Here is a 15,543-nt window from a genome sequence, read left to right on the forward strand (position 1 = left end):
GATCTTTCTGTGAACTGAATTATTACCTCAGCAATGCTAAGACATACTTATTTTATAGTCATTCATTACTATATTGCCCCTGACACCATGTCAAAAGTGCATGGAGAGTGATACTGAACTGGAGACAACGCACTGGAGACAAGCGTGCATCAGTTGAAGTTTTGTTAGTGGGGAAACATTCTGTCCTTTGCGTGCGAAAAAAGATCTGCATTTTCAAACGAGACATTTCCTCATATCTGAACATCTTTTTAAACAAGTGCTGGACACTGTCAGATGTGATGAAAGTAATTTAAACATACCATCTGTCTAAGACTGCAATATACCTTAGGTTTTTGGTTCCTGGGTATCAATAACATCTTTGGTTAGTCATATAAACAAAGAGAAGATTTTGCTGGGTAACACAGCACTTACCATACTTTCAATCACTGCCATGAAATAACATTCATTCAGTAGGAAAATATTTGGGTTTTAAATACCGTCTACTGTGGGAACAATGTTTTATAAGTACTAACATCTTTCCATTAAACTGCTACACAGAGATAGAAAATAAACAATTGACTTTACCTGTACGAAGGTGAGAGCTGCTTTCTGTAGTAAGCATTCAGCATAGCAGATTTCAGCATGCATTTCCTCTACACAAGAAAGAAAAGTTATTTACTGTCAGCAAATTTATTGCCAATATTCTCTTCTTAGGGTCAATGGAACAAATACAATGCTGCCAAGAAAAGAAAAAAAAAAAGCAGCAAGCTTCTGCTGTTGGTGTTTTGATAACTGCTGACTAATAGCTGTAACACACAAATCCCAATAGAAGTCTTCTATTTCACTTCTCCTCAGACAAAAACTTTGATCTTGCCAGAGCTGACTTCAGCCTAGGCCAAAAGCTACTTGTCATTCTGGTAGATGATCTCCTGCACTTTTCATTGATCCTAAGTTTAAATATCAGCCTACAGCAACTAGGTCTTCCAACCCTCCTTCCATGTCTTAGAAAAAACTTTTACAGATGAATGGTAACACTCACTGTGGCTCAGGCTTTTCCTAAGTCCAGTAAGACATTATGAACAGGTTTTCACCAAGTCATGCTCAACAAACTGAAAGCCCCGGGCAGACTTTCTGTCCTCATGCAGCACTAAAGTACATTTGACTTAACACAATGACACAAGTTACTCTGCACCCATGCTGCAGGACCAGCCACATGCACAAGGCTGCTGTATGTACAGTGCACACGCCGTGAGTTTGATGTGTCCACTATTAAAGAGGATTCTTTTGTGTCAGGTTAGAAAAAAATGCATACTTGATTCTGCCCGAATCAGAAATAGGAGATCAGCATTTTCAGAGCCATGAACATGATGTGAAATGTACTGATACCATTTCCCAAAACACCTTAAGGCAAAACAGACAAGCACAAAACTTGTTAATATATTCAGATTTCAATGCAACTAATGATAAGGACATATTCCAACAGCATCAATGATTCTTAAACTTTTGGGAGCTGTATTAAGTAACAAAACAAAAGAAAAAGGAAATCTCTCTTCACTCCTATAATGTGTTGTGAAAGGCATTCCTTTCTTAATTTATGCATGCTCAGAGCCAAAAAAAAAATAGGCTGAATCCCCCATTTTGAGAAGCTTTGCATTCAAATTCAAAAAAACCACCATACAGGTGGGTTTGTTTGTTTTTTACTCTAAGACACTAGTCAAGTTACAGAGTTAAGCATATTCGTACACACTGGTAGGGTGTTTTTAAGCTTTTTTCACTTTGTTATTTTAATTGTATTATAAACCACTTACCTTCACTCAACTGATCCACTGACTGTTTAGAAACTAGATTAGACAAGGATTCCACCACTGTGCTTCTTTTCCTGAATCTAAATCAGTCGTATGTGGAAGAAAAGGAACCCACACAGCATGAGCCACATTTCAACACAAACTTGAACTTAATTATTTACACTTCTTAAAAATTTCCAACCACAATTTATAGATGTTCTTAGTAAAGTGATCATTTGCCAATAGTTGCAATTCTTTGAGTAGTATAATCATGCCACTGGTACGCATCTAAGCTCAGAAGCCTATCCAACTTTGATTGATGTTCCAAGCATGCATTTAATCTACTTTAAGTGTACAATAGCTTCCACCCCATTTCCACCCACCAGCTGCAGAGGTGTCTCTGACGCTGGGAAAGCCACTTGAACTGGACTTCAAAGTTCTATGAATTACTTTTTTCCACTTAAACTTCCACTCAGAATTAGAATGAAAAATCAAAAGAAGCTCTGTTTTCAACATAAATGAAAACATAAATACTTCAGTATTTTATGGCCTTTTATGCCAGATATGATGCCAAAACAGTCATATATTTTACTTTCAACAGATCTCAACTGTCCATGTTATAAATTGCTAGGGTTTTTTTTTTTTAGTACAGCATTCCAAACATGACTTTATTACTATTTACAAACAACTCAGCTTTACAAAGAAGCTAAAGAAACAATTCTACATTCAGAAAAGGAATATACTTTGTAAGCCAGGAAGTCATTAATTACAAATACTGAGCATTAGCTTATCATTTGTTTACACTATTCTGCACATTGAAAAGCTCAAGATCTTGACAACGAGATTATGACATTATAGGTTAACATAATGCATACAAAAAAAAAAAGTCAATTAAGACACATGTAGTTCTGGCAATTCTTCACCTTTGAGTGTTTGATTGCCTTTATCTTGCATTTTTATGAGTTTTGTGACAGACTAGACCAGAGCACTTATGTACAAAAGTTTGCATCCTGCAGAGATGGAGGCCCTTATTGAAACTATCTGAAGTACGAAGAGGCACCTAATTTTCAGACATACTAAGCCCCATAGTTCAGATGAAACTGTGACTTGATAGCACACCTGAAAGAGGCAGAAACTGCTGACCTTTTATTTTCTTCAGGTAGCATCTGACAATTTTGTCCCGTTTACTTTTCTTTTGTTTGTCATTGCTAAGGAGGTGATGTTAAACATCTAAACTAACAACATTTGGAGGCAATTTCTTTGGAGACCATTCATGATAAATTATGGCCTAACAATATGATGAACCACCAGTACAGTAGAATAAAGCACTCATTTCTGGTTTTGTCAGAGGCTTGTTAAGCACTTTAGCTTTGAGAACCCATTTTCTAAGTTTTTTTAATTAAAAAAACAAAGGTCACCAATAAGTTCTATTTTCTACTCTACTTCATTGTTGTTCCAAGCAAGACCAGAAGCAAAAGGTTCAGATCATTCTTGATGGGAATAATAGCCCTTTAATTTTAAGGTAAGCTAAACACTTACATTTGTAACAATAATAAAAAAATTGCTTTGGTTTTAAAGAAACCTCAGTACAAGCTTAATCCTATTAGACTATTGGGTCCACATTTGAAAACAACTTTTAAAAAACCCAAATATTTCCATGATGAAAGGGAAAATTCAAAATATGGAGCTTTTAAGTTGTTGATCCCCATGGAAAACAAAAAGTCTCAGATGGAAATAGCTCAGGCAGTTCAATTGTGTAGTGTCAGCTTATGCGCAGGTCTACATAGCCAACCAACCATTTAGCTAACTTTAGAGGCTATACATGCCCAGACCCAACAAGCCTGTTGTTTCCACAATACTAGGAAACATATCCTTACCAATAATAATTGGATAGTAATACTTACTCCACCTTCCTAAAGTTACTGTTTATCAGTATTGGCATTTATTGACCTATTATCATACTGACAATAGGCTGCTTTGAAAGCATACAGACAGGTGGGATATCTTACAAAGAACACTTAGTGGATTAAATACCTCATAAATGTTCATTGCTTGGGCTTACCTTTGGCAGGTTTGCAAAGCTTCCTTCATTGTAGAAATTCCCATTTGTATATCCTGCTGTTCAAAGGTCATAGCAGCTTGCATAACTAAAATAGTACTGTAGCCAAGGGCATGGTACATACTATCTTTAGACCTAGGGCAAACATATAAATCTTGTGCATTTAAGCAAAACTTTAAATTACAATACAAAATTAAATGCTGAGACACTTGCATCAATTAGTGAAAGCCAGAAGAATAAAGCAGGAAAGTCATGAACATGAGAACATAACCTAGCAAGTATCATCTTCCACCGGGTGCTACCTGTCTGCCTCCACAGGATACTGTCGCAGCAAGTTCCAAAAAATATCCAAACTGGGTTACACAAACATTTGCACTTAATTATATCCCATGTATATTCCACTGGTATATCTATTTAATTTAGCTAATTAAGCCTTGACATAAATACATGTTCGTCTGCTTTCACTTAACATAAGAAGTAAGGACATCCTTCTAGCATTACTACTTGATCCAAAGACACAAAAATCTGCATCTATGTCATAGAAAAGTCAGTATACACATGCTCAGTCCTGTATAGAAGGCTACATTGAACCAGCCTGGCTTTCACAACATAATTACAAAAAAAAAAAAAAAAAAAAAAGTTGTTGGAAAGTGGCTATGGGAGGTCATATATTCAAACCTACCAGTTGCAGCAGCACTACTGCCAGTGTTAAGTCAGGCAAACTTGGGTTTTGTCTAACCAAGTTTCAAGAGGTTCAAGAAAATGAAGCCTGAATACCCTTCTGGCAGCCTCTCTGGTACTGTACTATCAACGTACTTTTTCCTAATGTCCAATTTGAACCTCCTAAGCCTCAACTTGTAGTGACTGCCCCTTGTTTTACCATCTGCCACTATGGAGAAGGATGTGTCTGTCTTTGCAACTTCCCCTCAATAGCTCCAGACCACTACTAGATCAATGCCCAAGTCTCCTTTTTGCCAAAATAAAACAAACCCAGCTCTCACAATCTTAATGAGTCATATGTTCTAGTCTTCTAGCCATGCTGCTAGCCCTCTGTTGGGAAAAAAGGTTCCTCAACTTTTTTTCTTCTCCCTAAATCAAGGAGCCACCTGACAAACACAGTTTTGAAGACAGGAAACTTTGAGTCAAGGAAGACAGACCCTTGGGCTAAGTGTTTATTTCTTAAATATATCAACACTTTCCCTAAAATTTTTACATTATTTAAGGACTTAAGTTTAACTTTATTAAAAGCCTATTTTTCAGTAAAATAATTGGGCTTTTTCTTTTTTTAAAGGTGGCTTTTTGTTTCCTTGCTAGGCTAGGTCCTCCTTTGCAGACTAGCTGAATATGCTATATAATAAGCTTAAAGTCTATATTAGCTGCCAGGGACTCAAAGCATTCTGAAGTCCATGGTTTTGATGTTTTTTTTCTTTGTAGCAAACGTCAACTGAAACAAATACTTCACTGTACATAAAAACACTATTGTATGAACAAGGTTTTTTTGTTTTACAACACAAAATTAAATATATCAAACATACAAAAAACATTTTAGTAATACACACATGCACAATCCATGCATGTAGAACTCACTATTTTGGAATACTACCCAAAAATAGTTTCAGCATACGCCAAGTGCAGGTGGGTCTTCCCAAAGCATTGCTCTATTACAAACAACACTGCACAATGTTCAGGTAAGAGAGCTTGGGTGTAAGTACAGCTAATTTGAAAAGGTGTTATTCCTGCCTACCTCCTCTACACTTGAGCTCTCCATACCACTAAGAGCAAACGCTTTATAGCTGTGTCATCCTCCCAAGCTTTCATTTAACAGTGTTCTTCCATGTGTCCATACCACTGACCTAACACCACCAACCCATCATTTTTAATCCAGTCTTACTATCACCAAACTGCAGAGCGAGAACTTTACCTTGCTCTACTAACACAAGCTACAGATCCCTCTCACTGACACATCCCTCAACATCGTACGCATCTTTGAGACACAGACAGGAGAAAAACAGTGAATGGGATTCAGACCCCAGTCCTAAAGAACAGCCAACCCAGACTGCCTCCCCACGCAGTCACAGGTAAGCCACGTTTATCCTACGAACCGTTCTGTATTCTTTAGTTCCCTATATGTGCGCTGCCATGCTTTTCTTCTCAGTGGAGCAAAGGCAACAGGGGAATAGGCAAAATTAGTCAGAAGATCAGAAGGTGGGCTTTAAACGTGAACATTACTGTGACTCAAATGTAATACAAAAAGCAACAAAAAGAGTATTCTGGAGTTTTGTTCCAGCTTTGTTGTCTTGTCAAAAGCAGTTCCATTGTACAATTTCTCTGATCAAAGATACATTGGATCAGGTCTTGTTCCCCTGCTCTTCCCCTCTGCACTGCAAAAGTGCAGCTCCCCCTCTTCCCCTCTATCTGCAAAGACAGATTGAGTGATAAGATCTAGCAGAACAATTCAGTGCTTCGTTAACAAGTTTTGTGATCATCTTAAGGAGAAACAAGTGCACTGCTAAAACCCAAAGACACTGAGAAATGCTTTTGGACAAAAGAGAGTAAATGAAAACTACTACCTTCAGAGGCCTTAAATTAATCCTCAGCTACCAGACAGCATACTTCACACTATCAGTTTACAGTAACTTCAGCAAATAACAGGACCTCACCATGGACGAAGTAGTTCCAGGGCTTCAGAGAACTTATTGTTTAGAAATAAGTTCAGTGCCATTGAACATTCTTCCAGAGCACACTTGAGATCCATCTTGGATGCCCTAAAAAAAAGATTCCCAGTTTAGTCAAACTGTAAATATAAACACAAAATTACAAGATTTTTTCCTTATATAACACAGAAGGTCTTTTATAGCCATTTTATTACTCATTTTTAAAATCTAGCTTTACAAAAACAAGTCATATGCTTAACACTTTATCCATGCTACCATAGATAAAGCCCTCTTTGCTTCTTTAAGTGATATTTATGGCTTTGTCCTCTTCTTTTTACTAGTCAATATGCAATGGAGTAATTTCTACTGCTACTTATGTAGTCTAACAGTGCAGTCTAACAGGAGCTGGTGGAAGGCCAGGGCTTATGTAAAGTTGGTAAGGGGCATTCAGGCTGGAAAGTGGAACATCTAAACAAGAATTACTGTCCTTGGGAGAGAAGCACATAAGCTCATTAAGACGTTTTGGGAACCATCTGAAACAACTAGTAGAAGTGTGGTAAGAAGCACCCTCACGCAAACTATCCTCATTATCACACTAAAAGTCACAGCCCTTGAGCTGGAGACCCCGGCCCAAGCAGAGACCCCTCACCTTTGAGTGTGCGCAGAATAGTAAAGTAGCACTGTAGCTTTAAGTTGAAATAAGAGACATATAGACCCATATAAAACTGCTTTGTGTAATCACTTACACATATGCATAACTAGACTGTATAAATACTGTACCTGTACGACCAAACTTTGTGCTAGCCTTGTGGAGCTACCACCTCGCACCCATCTCTGCGCAGACATGAAATAAAATACCTCTGCCCTGTTTGTGTACGGGCATCTCGCACACCAGGTAAACGACCTCATGCTTGTGAGATAACACTTTTACCACAAAAGGAAGTACCGTGTATTCCACAAGTATGCCAAATCCACCTTGTTTTCACACAAGTGTGGATGACCTAACACACATCTGTCTTTCACAACTGTTTCAGAGACAATGGGTCAACCATGCCACTACTTCAAAGGGTTAACTGAGATGGATGCAGAGATGAATCTCCTGAGTGTATGCTTGCAAGTCACTAAAGCCACGCTCTATCCGTTCAGCCGCTTGGGCTTTTACTGCCTGAATTTACTGCCCATTTACAAAACAGAAGTAACCTAAATTCACAGAATTTCACTGACTGCAGAAATGGGCATCTCGCCTTCCACGATGCCTGAGTATCCATGAGCTGTGTCTCTTGAAAGATACAAATAGAATTTCTGAGAGCTGAGAACTGACTAGGCAGTCAAACTTCTTCAGTTTTTGCTTCCCCCGGTAAATACAGACACAAGTCTTCACATGTCAGCAGGCAGAGTTCTTAAATTCTCATTTAAATATAACTCAAATCATCTCCAAGTTCCATACCCTTATATCCAGTTTATTATAACAAGGGATTTATAAGAAAAAATTGCTGATTGTCTTGCTCTAAAAAAAAGGAAAAAAGACAAAAATATCCAAACACAGGCAAGGGATTCTTAAAAAAAATTCTTTTCTCATTTTTCATCGTGAAGTAATAAACCTACTTGGAATTTTTGATCACTGAAACACTAACAGCATTTAACAAGTAGCCAAAACACAAATATCCAGCTGGTGTCATATAAATTTAACTATGAATGGGCATCTGGGTGCAATGCTGGATTTCACTCGGAGGACTCATTCAGAAAGACACATTAAATCAAGACCAGACCCAGCCATCCTGTGACAGCTCCTGGGAAGTACAGCATCTTTAAAAACTATGAATTTGTATATAACCTTTTTGTTCCATTTGTCATTTAAGTTGCATCATTCAATATGAAATAGGACCAGAACACACAAACAGCAGCTTCTAATACGAGTTCTTCTCTGTTTTGTAGTTAAGCACAGGATGCACTCAACTCCCACGCCCAGATTGTGGCCAGCTTCTCTTTGCCTTATTGGAAGTATGGGACTGGCCCTAGCAAAATTTCTTAACCTGCAGGGACAGCAATTTTGAAATATGTTTGGCCATCACTTTTTACTGCAAAGAAGGTAAATGGGTTGGGTGAAAGATAGCATACCGAGGCAGAATTAGTTTAATGAAAGAATAAATTCACATTTTGGCCACTCCCTTCTCCCTATGCTAAAGAAAGACACCCCCCCCCTCCCCCCCAAAAAAAAACAAAACCTACTGATTGCTGCCTTAGAATTCAGCATGAGAAGCCATCAAACAAGTGAACAATATCTTCAGAAATTATGCTAGCTGTCTAAATGATCTCAGTTCCAATACTGAAGAGGACTGGGAAGCCTGTCTGTTACCAGCTGAAAGAGGAGGAGTTTGGGGAAAGATGAGGACTAGCAACTTATGAGGCAAATACTGAAGCTGCCACCAGAGTTGTATTGCGGGGGATCTTTGACGCAGCTGTTACAGGACCACAGAGCAGTGCAGCCCTAGCAGCTTAACGGGTGACAGTTGTGGTGGACAGGGCACTCCCCCTTCTGCAGATTCCTGGAGGATAAGAGAACGACCACCACCTGCTCTTACAAGTGCTTGGTTCACCACTCTGTTTTCAAAATACACAGGCCAACAGCTGGCTGACTTATAAGACCAAAAAAAAAAAATCACCTTTTTTTTGTCCTAAAAAAAGCACAGATTTATATTCACATGACCTAATACACCACCAGAAAGCAGTCAGATATGTGAGTGATGAATGGAGTCCTGCAAACTCTTAAGACACTTTTGTTTCAAGACATCTAAGATAATCAAGTAAGCACTTGCAGAATCTGTGCCCACAGGACCTGGACAGAATTCAATTTGTCAAATACATTTCTGTATGCAGGTTATCAGAGTTGGCTGTCTTTTACACCAACCAGAACTAGGCTTTTTTTGAGAACTGCCTGAAGCTTTCAGAAGAAAAGCAGTTAGCGCTACTAGCCTACACGCTTGTGGGATAACACTTATATAACACAATTACTCAAAACTTATCACTGTGACCAAGCTCTCAATTCTCCACATCAGTACAAATGCAGTTTCAGACTCTGTATTCAGGTCTAAATCTCAAGAGAGATGACAAAATAATATTTTCATCCAAAAAACAGTAAACAGACACTCACTCTGCAAACAGCTATGCCAAAAATAGTCCTGTCAGAAGCCTGCAGCTATGCCAAAAGCTTTTGTTGTTCTTAATTCACTTCCAGTAAAAATCACTTGTACTTGCTTAAGAGGAAGCCATCTAACAAAACCACTACCTCGGCCAGTTTTGTCTGAAAGCCTCAGGAGCACTCACAAATTGCTCCATGGGCAGAACTGGTGACAAACTGGACATTCACGGTAGTGACGAATAGCTAGAAGCTACGCAGCCTTCAATGTCCACAGCTGGATCTGGAAAAGATAATCCATCTACAGCTTTAAAACAACAGGTTTAGGCTCTGTAATGGGCTTTATCCAAGTAAGGTTAAGCAGTGGTAAGCAACAGATCATGTCAATGAGATGAATATTTAAGTGCTGACCAGAAGAGAAGAACCCTGAAGGAAGAATTTAAGAGACATGACAGAGGAGTGCAGGAAAACTGACAGTAGCGCACACACACACCCCCCCAAAAAAAAAAAGGGGGGGGGGGGAGGGGACAGACGGACTTGAAAATATGACTGGACAGGTTTTTGCAGAGAATCATCAACCTCCCCTACCCTCCTCCTTTCTCCATCACCCAAAAGCTTTAAAAGCATTGGCTCTGTTTTTTGTATCCCTTCTGGGGCAAAAAATTGGGATAAGGCTAGATAGCATCCCAAAACTGTTTTTCAGCTTTATTTTCTGTCATTTTTTAGTGGCAGTACTTGAAAAATTCACCTTCTGTAGAAAAATAAAATCTCTAACTACTAGATATTTATTATTGAACATACCTAGAGGCAAATCCTGCCCTTCTTAATGAAGTAGTTAATTGCCCAACAGTCGAAATCCAGCAGTTTTACCGTCAGACTGTCAGGCTATTTTAAATACAATTTAAATACCTTTATTTTCTCCCATACTGGGATTCAACTTGAATATTATGTATACAATTTCAAGATTTATGTAATTTCATGTAGCAAAATCCTACAGTTCTTAAAAGCCGAAGCACTTGCAGCTCTGCTTCAACTTCTAGCCGCTCACTAAGCTTTCACGTCCTTGGGCTGCGCGCACACTGCAGGAAAGGCCACACTCTCGATGCAACCTACAGCCCTGATCTCCAGCTGTCCAACGAAAGCACCGCTGTCACACCAGCAGAGAAGGGGCACCGTGGCGATGAACAAGTCTTACCAGCTAAGCGGCCGCCTCTTCTTCCCACGTGCGTAGGTTCCTGCCAGCCCATCGCACCCCAGGTTTCATCCCAACATCGCATCCTGGGTGAGGTTCTGGGGAACAAGCACTGCAACGCCGCCCACGTTTGCCCTACTGTATAGGGTATAGGTACAGGTACCAAAGTCTTTATTAGCCTGTACTGGAGAGCAAATCTACATTTGTGTTCTCTTCAGCGCTGGCCTATGTCACCAACGACATACAGTCCCCGTCGCCACTATCAGTTTACGTTCTCTCACCTTAATACCCTTAAGCTAGATATCTAAATTGCATTCCAATTGTCTTAAAAGTATTTCAGGGACGTTACGGTACAGCAAGTTTACTTAGGTCTGTGTATAAATACACAAGCCTCGATAACAAATAAAACTGCTTCAGATAAAGCAATGGCAGTATCTTTCCTCCTGCTGCAGGGAAACAAAGACAGTCAGCATTTTGCTCTTGTTTATATACCACTCTTCATACCCTAGACTGCACTGGAAAATAAAGAACATAAAGGTACAATTTAAAATTCAGACTACACTGGCCAATCTCATTTAACTAGACTTCATTTTTTACAAGGCAGTTCCATTAGTTACAGGAATACATTACGGTCTTTTATTTTTATTCACTAAGCTTTACATTGTGTATTTAAATATAAACGCACTGGTTTTATTACAAAACTTAGCTTTGAGACTACTTTAACTGAAGAGTTACAACTGAACTGTAAAAAAAGTGGTTTGTGGGTTCTTTTTTCCCCATTTTCAAAGTCCTAAAGCTTTTGGTATATAAGCCTGTGTGATTCATCTTTGCAAAATAGTTGATAATCAAGGCTACTCAGTGTCAAAAGTATATGTGAGTAAATCCATAGGTTTATTTTTCAAATTTCCGCCGCTACACATACTACTTCAAAAGCTTCTGAAACACACTTGTCAATGAATAATTGTGGGGGGGAAGAGTAGCAGCATTGTTCCAAGATAGTCACAAAATGAGACACCATTTTCACCATTTCAAAATGAGACACTATGAATTCAACAGGATCATGCACAGTTTTTGGTCTCCCCTTTTAATACAGTTTGCTTAGTCTCTTTGATTTTTTACTTTCTCCTCTGTCTCTCAAACACCCCAATTAATTCCTTCCATTTGGCTCCACCTTGATGAGGGGAAAAGGAAAGCGGTATATCAAACATATGAATTTTTATCAGAAAGCAGCAATTTGCTGTAGGTCACGTAGGGTTTAAGATTTCCTTCTTCATGTTTCAGTGGACACAGCTTTTTATCTTTATGATGCTACTTGCACTGAAATTAACAGGGGACTTCACACTTCTCAGATCTAACTTGAACAATCTTTGAAAAATTAGAACATCAGACATTAAATTGTAAACGCAAATCATTACTTTGTGTTCACGTCTTGCATTGATTTACAGGCCAAAATGCAAATTGCCTTACAATTCTGAGACAGAGACACCTTCCACCATTCCTTCCTGAAAAATGAACCTACATACCAAGAAAGCCACATAGGAGACAGACAATCTCTATCTCCTTGCATCACAAATTCACACCTTCTATACTTTAGTTTGGGCGAAAAAAAAAAAACCAACCTATCAAGGCCAACTGCAAACTCATTTTGTATTTTGCACATTCCAGCTTCTAAATCCAGAAAACAAGATAACCTGGCTGAGCATTTAGTTTCAATACCCACCAAAGCCTCAGCCTGTAATACCTCTTCTTACTCCCAAAGTAAAGTTCTTTCTAGAGCCTGGATCAAGAGAACCACAGACTCTAGATTACGAAGCATCCCATCTATTTGGCAAAAGAATGGATTTAGCACTTCACACTAAATCTGTTCAACTGGTTAAAGGTTTCCCATTAACAACAATCATCAGAAATAAGCATGCTTAAGATCCTACACTTCCTACTCAGTAAAGCAGAATTAAAACGTTTATCAAAACAAATACGAAGAAAGCAATTATATTGTAGTGCATTCAGACTCTGAATAAGTAAACACATCTGTCCAAATTAACATATTTATACAAGTAGTAAAGAAATGTACATGTTTACATGTCCTCTTCAAACATCTTAAGTAGTATACCCTGCAAAGAATAGTGTTAAGAAAAAAAAAAAAAAAAAGACTCATTTATAATGACTGAGAGTTTTGTAAAACACTCAGTTTTATTAGCTGACTCCATGAATACCATCTGCTAACAAATAATTACCAAAGAACTAATTTTTAGCTAGATTTAGAGGCTGGGTTTTTTTTCTGGTATGCAAGCAAGGACCTGAGTTAGTTAGTCCCTCAGTAACATGCCATCCCCACCACTGTGTGTTCCCATGCTTCTATATTCTCATTTCACATTTGCTTTTTAGGAAACTACATTTCACTTAGTCAATGCCTGGTTAGATTACACATTCCATTTGCTCTGCCTTTCCCACTAGGAAAAATGGCTAGTTGCTTTCAAATAATTTCTGAAGAAGGGGGAAAAAAAGGGGGCGGGGGGGATGTTCTTATTTAAATACTGAATTTGCAGAGATTGTCTTAAAAAAAAAAAAACAGTAATCAAAGTTGAGATGTACTAGATGGCAAGAATGAGTTTTTACTCTCTCATGCTTGTGCACCACAACTATTTTGTGACTAGCACAGAAGGAGTGCCCTGTTCCAGGTGTTTTCCAATACAAATCCCAGTAGCCATATTGGGGGGGGGGCGAGGGGGGACGGACGCGACCCACAAAACAAAGAAACCCCCCACAATTCCACAATTCAAAACTGCAGAGGACAGATGGACCTTCTGGTCCCCTCCCCTCACAGCATGTTTGCTAACTGAGGTGGACCAAGAACTCTGTGAACTACTGGAAGAGAAAAACCCAACACAAGGCAATGACCTGCTACGCAGAGTATGGAGGAACCATGAACGGTCATCTGAAGTAAGAGAGGGAAGAGAACCTCAAGCAAGAGATGTATAATCGCATAGTTCATAAAAGAGTCTGAGGGAAGGCGGATCATTCATAACAGCCAGTAATTTAACAATTGATCACTACTTTATTCACTTAGTTGTAAAATATTTGGGTTCTGCCTAGAAAGAGTAAGAAAGTCTCCTGCCAATTCCTGTGAAAAGTAACAGCAAATAAATAGATTAAAATATTACAGTACCCCACCACTGTATCATTTTTCTGAATGCAAGGATCAAGGTGTAAGGTCCTATTTCCACTGCTTCACTACGCCTCATCTTAGTGAAAAGAAACACATTTTCTGTATTTGTATGCTGTAAATCTGCACACTTCCTACCCTGCAATCAGCAACTGCTGGAACTTCCTCTGGAAGGAAAATCTAATCTTTATTTTGTACAACATAGCCATGGACATGCTGGCTTTTTAGCTGTTATCAGAGAGGACCGTTAGCCATCAGGCTCCCAAATGGCATCGCACCACCAACTCTAGCATCACCAGGGTACGTATCAATATTTGTAAAATTATTCCATAAGCAAGGTTCCTTAAAACAACAGAGCCCTGCCACCCTGTCAAAACTATCTTTTTCTATATAAATGGGTAAGCAGCAGATCTCTCCAGCACGTTGCTGTCATGTTCTTTTCCTGTGCTACAGACTAGTTCCCGCACTGCTGCCTTCACGTGTGACCAAAGCCTGCAGACAATGCAAACAGTATTCCTTACGTCAGTACATTTACTGTTCCTCACAGCAAGCAAGCTTATGAAATTATTCTGCCACTTCAGATATAAAACCTGGGAAGCCAGTTTTCTCAGACTCTTATTTCTGATAAGTGAATCATATCCTCTACCACAGAGTCTCACTCCTGTTTAATTACTCTTTACATATGTTTTCTACTGTTTTTCTACATTCTGCAGCAGAACATAACCAGAAGGAATCACTCCAACTCAGATTCATAACTTGATACCAGAACAGTCAGAATAAAGGAGCATGCTGACTCAAGCAACTTGGCTATCTTTGCTGGCAGACAAAGAATATTTCTATGCAGAGGCTCAGAAAAAGCACATTTCCTCCTCTCCTCCCAAAACATCATAAACCAGTTTCTACAGCAAGTTAGCCGACTGATGAACAGTTCAGTGAGCAATGCTGACTCACACTCTCTTTCTGACTCATGTTCTTCTCCTTCTGACTCAGCCTTATTTTGGCAAACTCTTATTTTTTTCCCTACCTCCACATACAGTTTCCTAGAACTGACAGAAACTTAACACATTTTATCACCTCAGATGAGCATATGCTTTAATTTATCCTGGAACAGACTAAATTAACACTACTTCAGTGAAATTACTATGGATTTTACACCCAGTGAATACAGTTCACTTCTAAATGAAAAAAAAAAAAAAGAAAAGAATAACGTGCTATATTGGGTGTTACACAAAGATAACAATGTCACATTACAAGGAGAATAAAACACCACTGTGTTACTGTCTAGGTACTTTAAGGATACCTTTTCCCAACACACAGCACTTTTTTAACTTGTCTTCTCACTACTATTTCAAACTTCTTTTATGAAAAAAGAATAAATGTTTTGAATTCCAGCAATAGCTTGTGTATATTGGGCGTGGTGCTGAGCTACTCGTGAAACTGTTCCAATACTGTGGGGATATACTGTCCATAAGGAAGTTATTAACAGCTTTAAGTAGGTTCTTCTAATCAACTACTTGGAGCTGCGTCAGAAACAAAGAATAAGAATACTGACCTGAAAACCTTGAGATGTATTGGA

The 15,543-nt window shown here is 38.7% G+C and overlaps 1 protein-coding gene across 1 annotated transcript in view; it reads right to left on the reverse strand.

Moving 5' to 3' along the window:
* The window catches only part of TTC39B (tetratricopeptide repeat domain 39B), a 71,679-nt gene that overhangs the window by 19,221 nt on the left and 36,915 nt on the right, over window positions 1-15,543 (reverse strand). Inside the window, exons 3-6 of the mRNA XM_075526791.1 lie at window positions 6,483-6,587; window positions 3,826-3,957; window positions 1,788-1,864; window positions 565-632 (exon numbers count right to left, since the gene is read on the reverse strand). Coding sequence (XP_075382906.1) covers window positions 565-632; window positions 1,788-1,864; window positions 3,826-3,957; window positions 6,483-6,587 — 382 coding nt within the window. The remainder of the gene's footprint in view (window positions 1-564; window positions 633-1,787; window positions 1,865-3,825; window positions 3,958-6,482; window positions 6,588-15,543) is intronic.

The sequence above is a fragment of the Mycteria americana genome, chromosome Z (genome assembly GCF_035582795.1).
Source record: "Mycteria americana isolate JAX WOST 10 ecotype Jacksonville Zoo and Gardens chromosome Z, USCA_MyAme_1.0, whole genome shotgun sequence".
NCBI lineage: Eukaryota > Metazoa > Chordata > Aves > Ciconiiformes > Ciconiidae > Mycteria > Mycteria americana.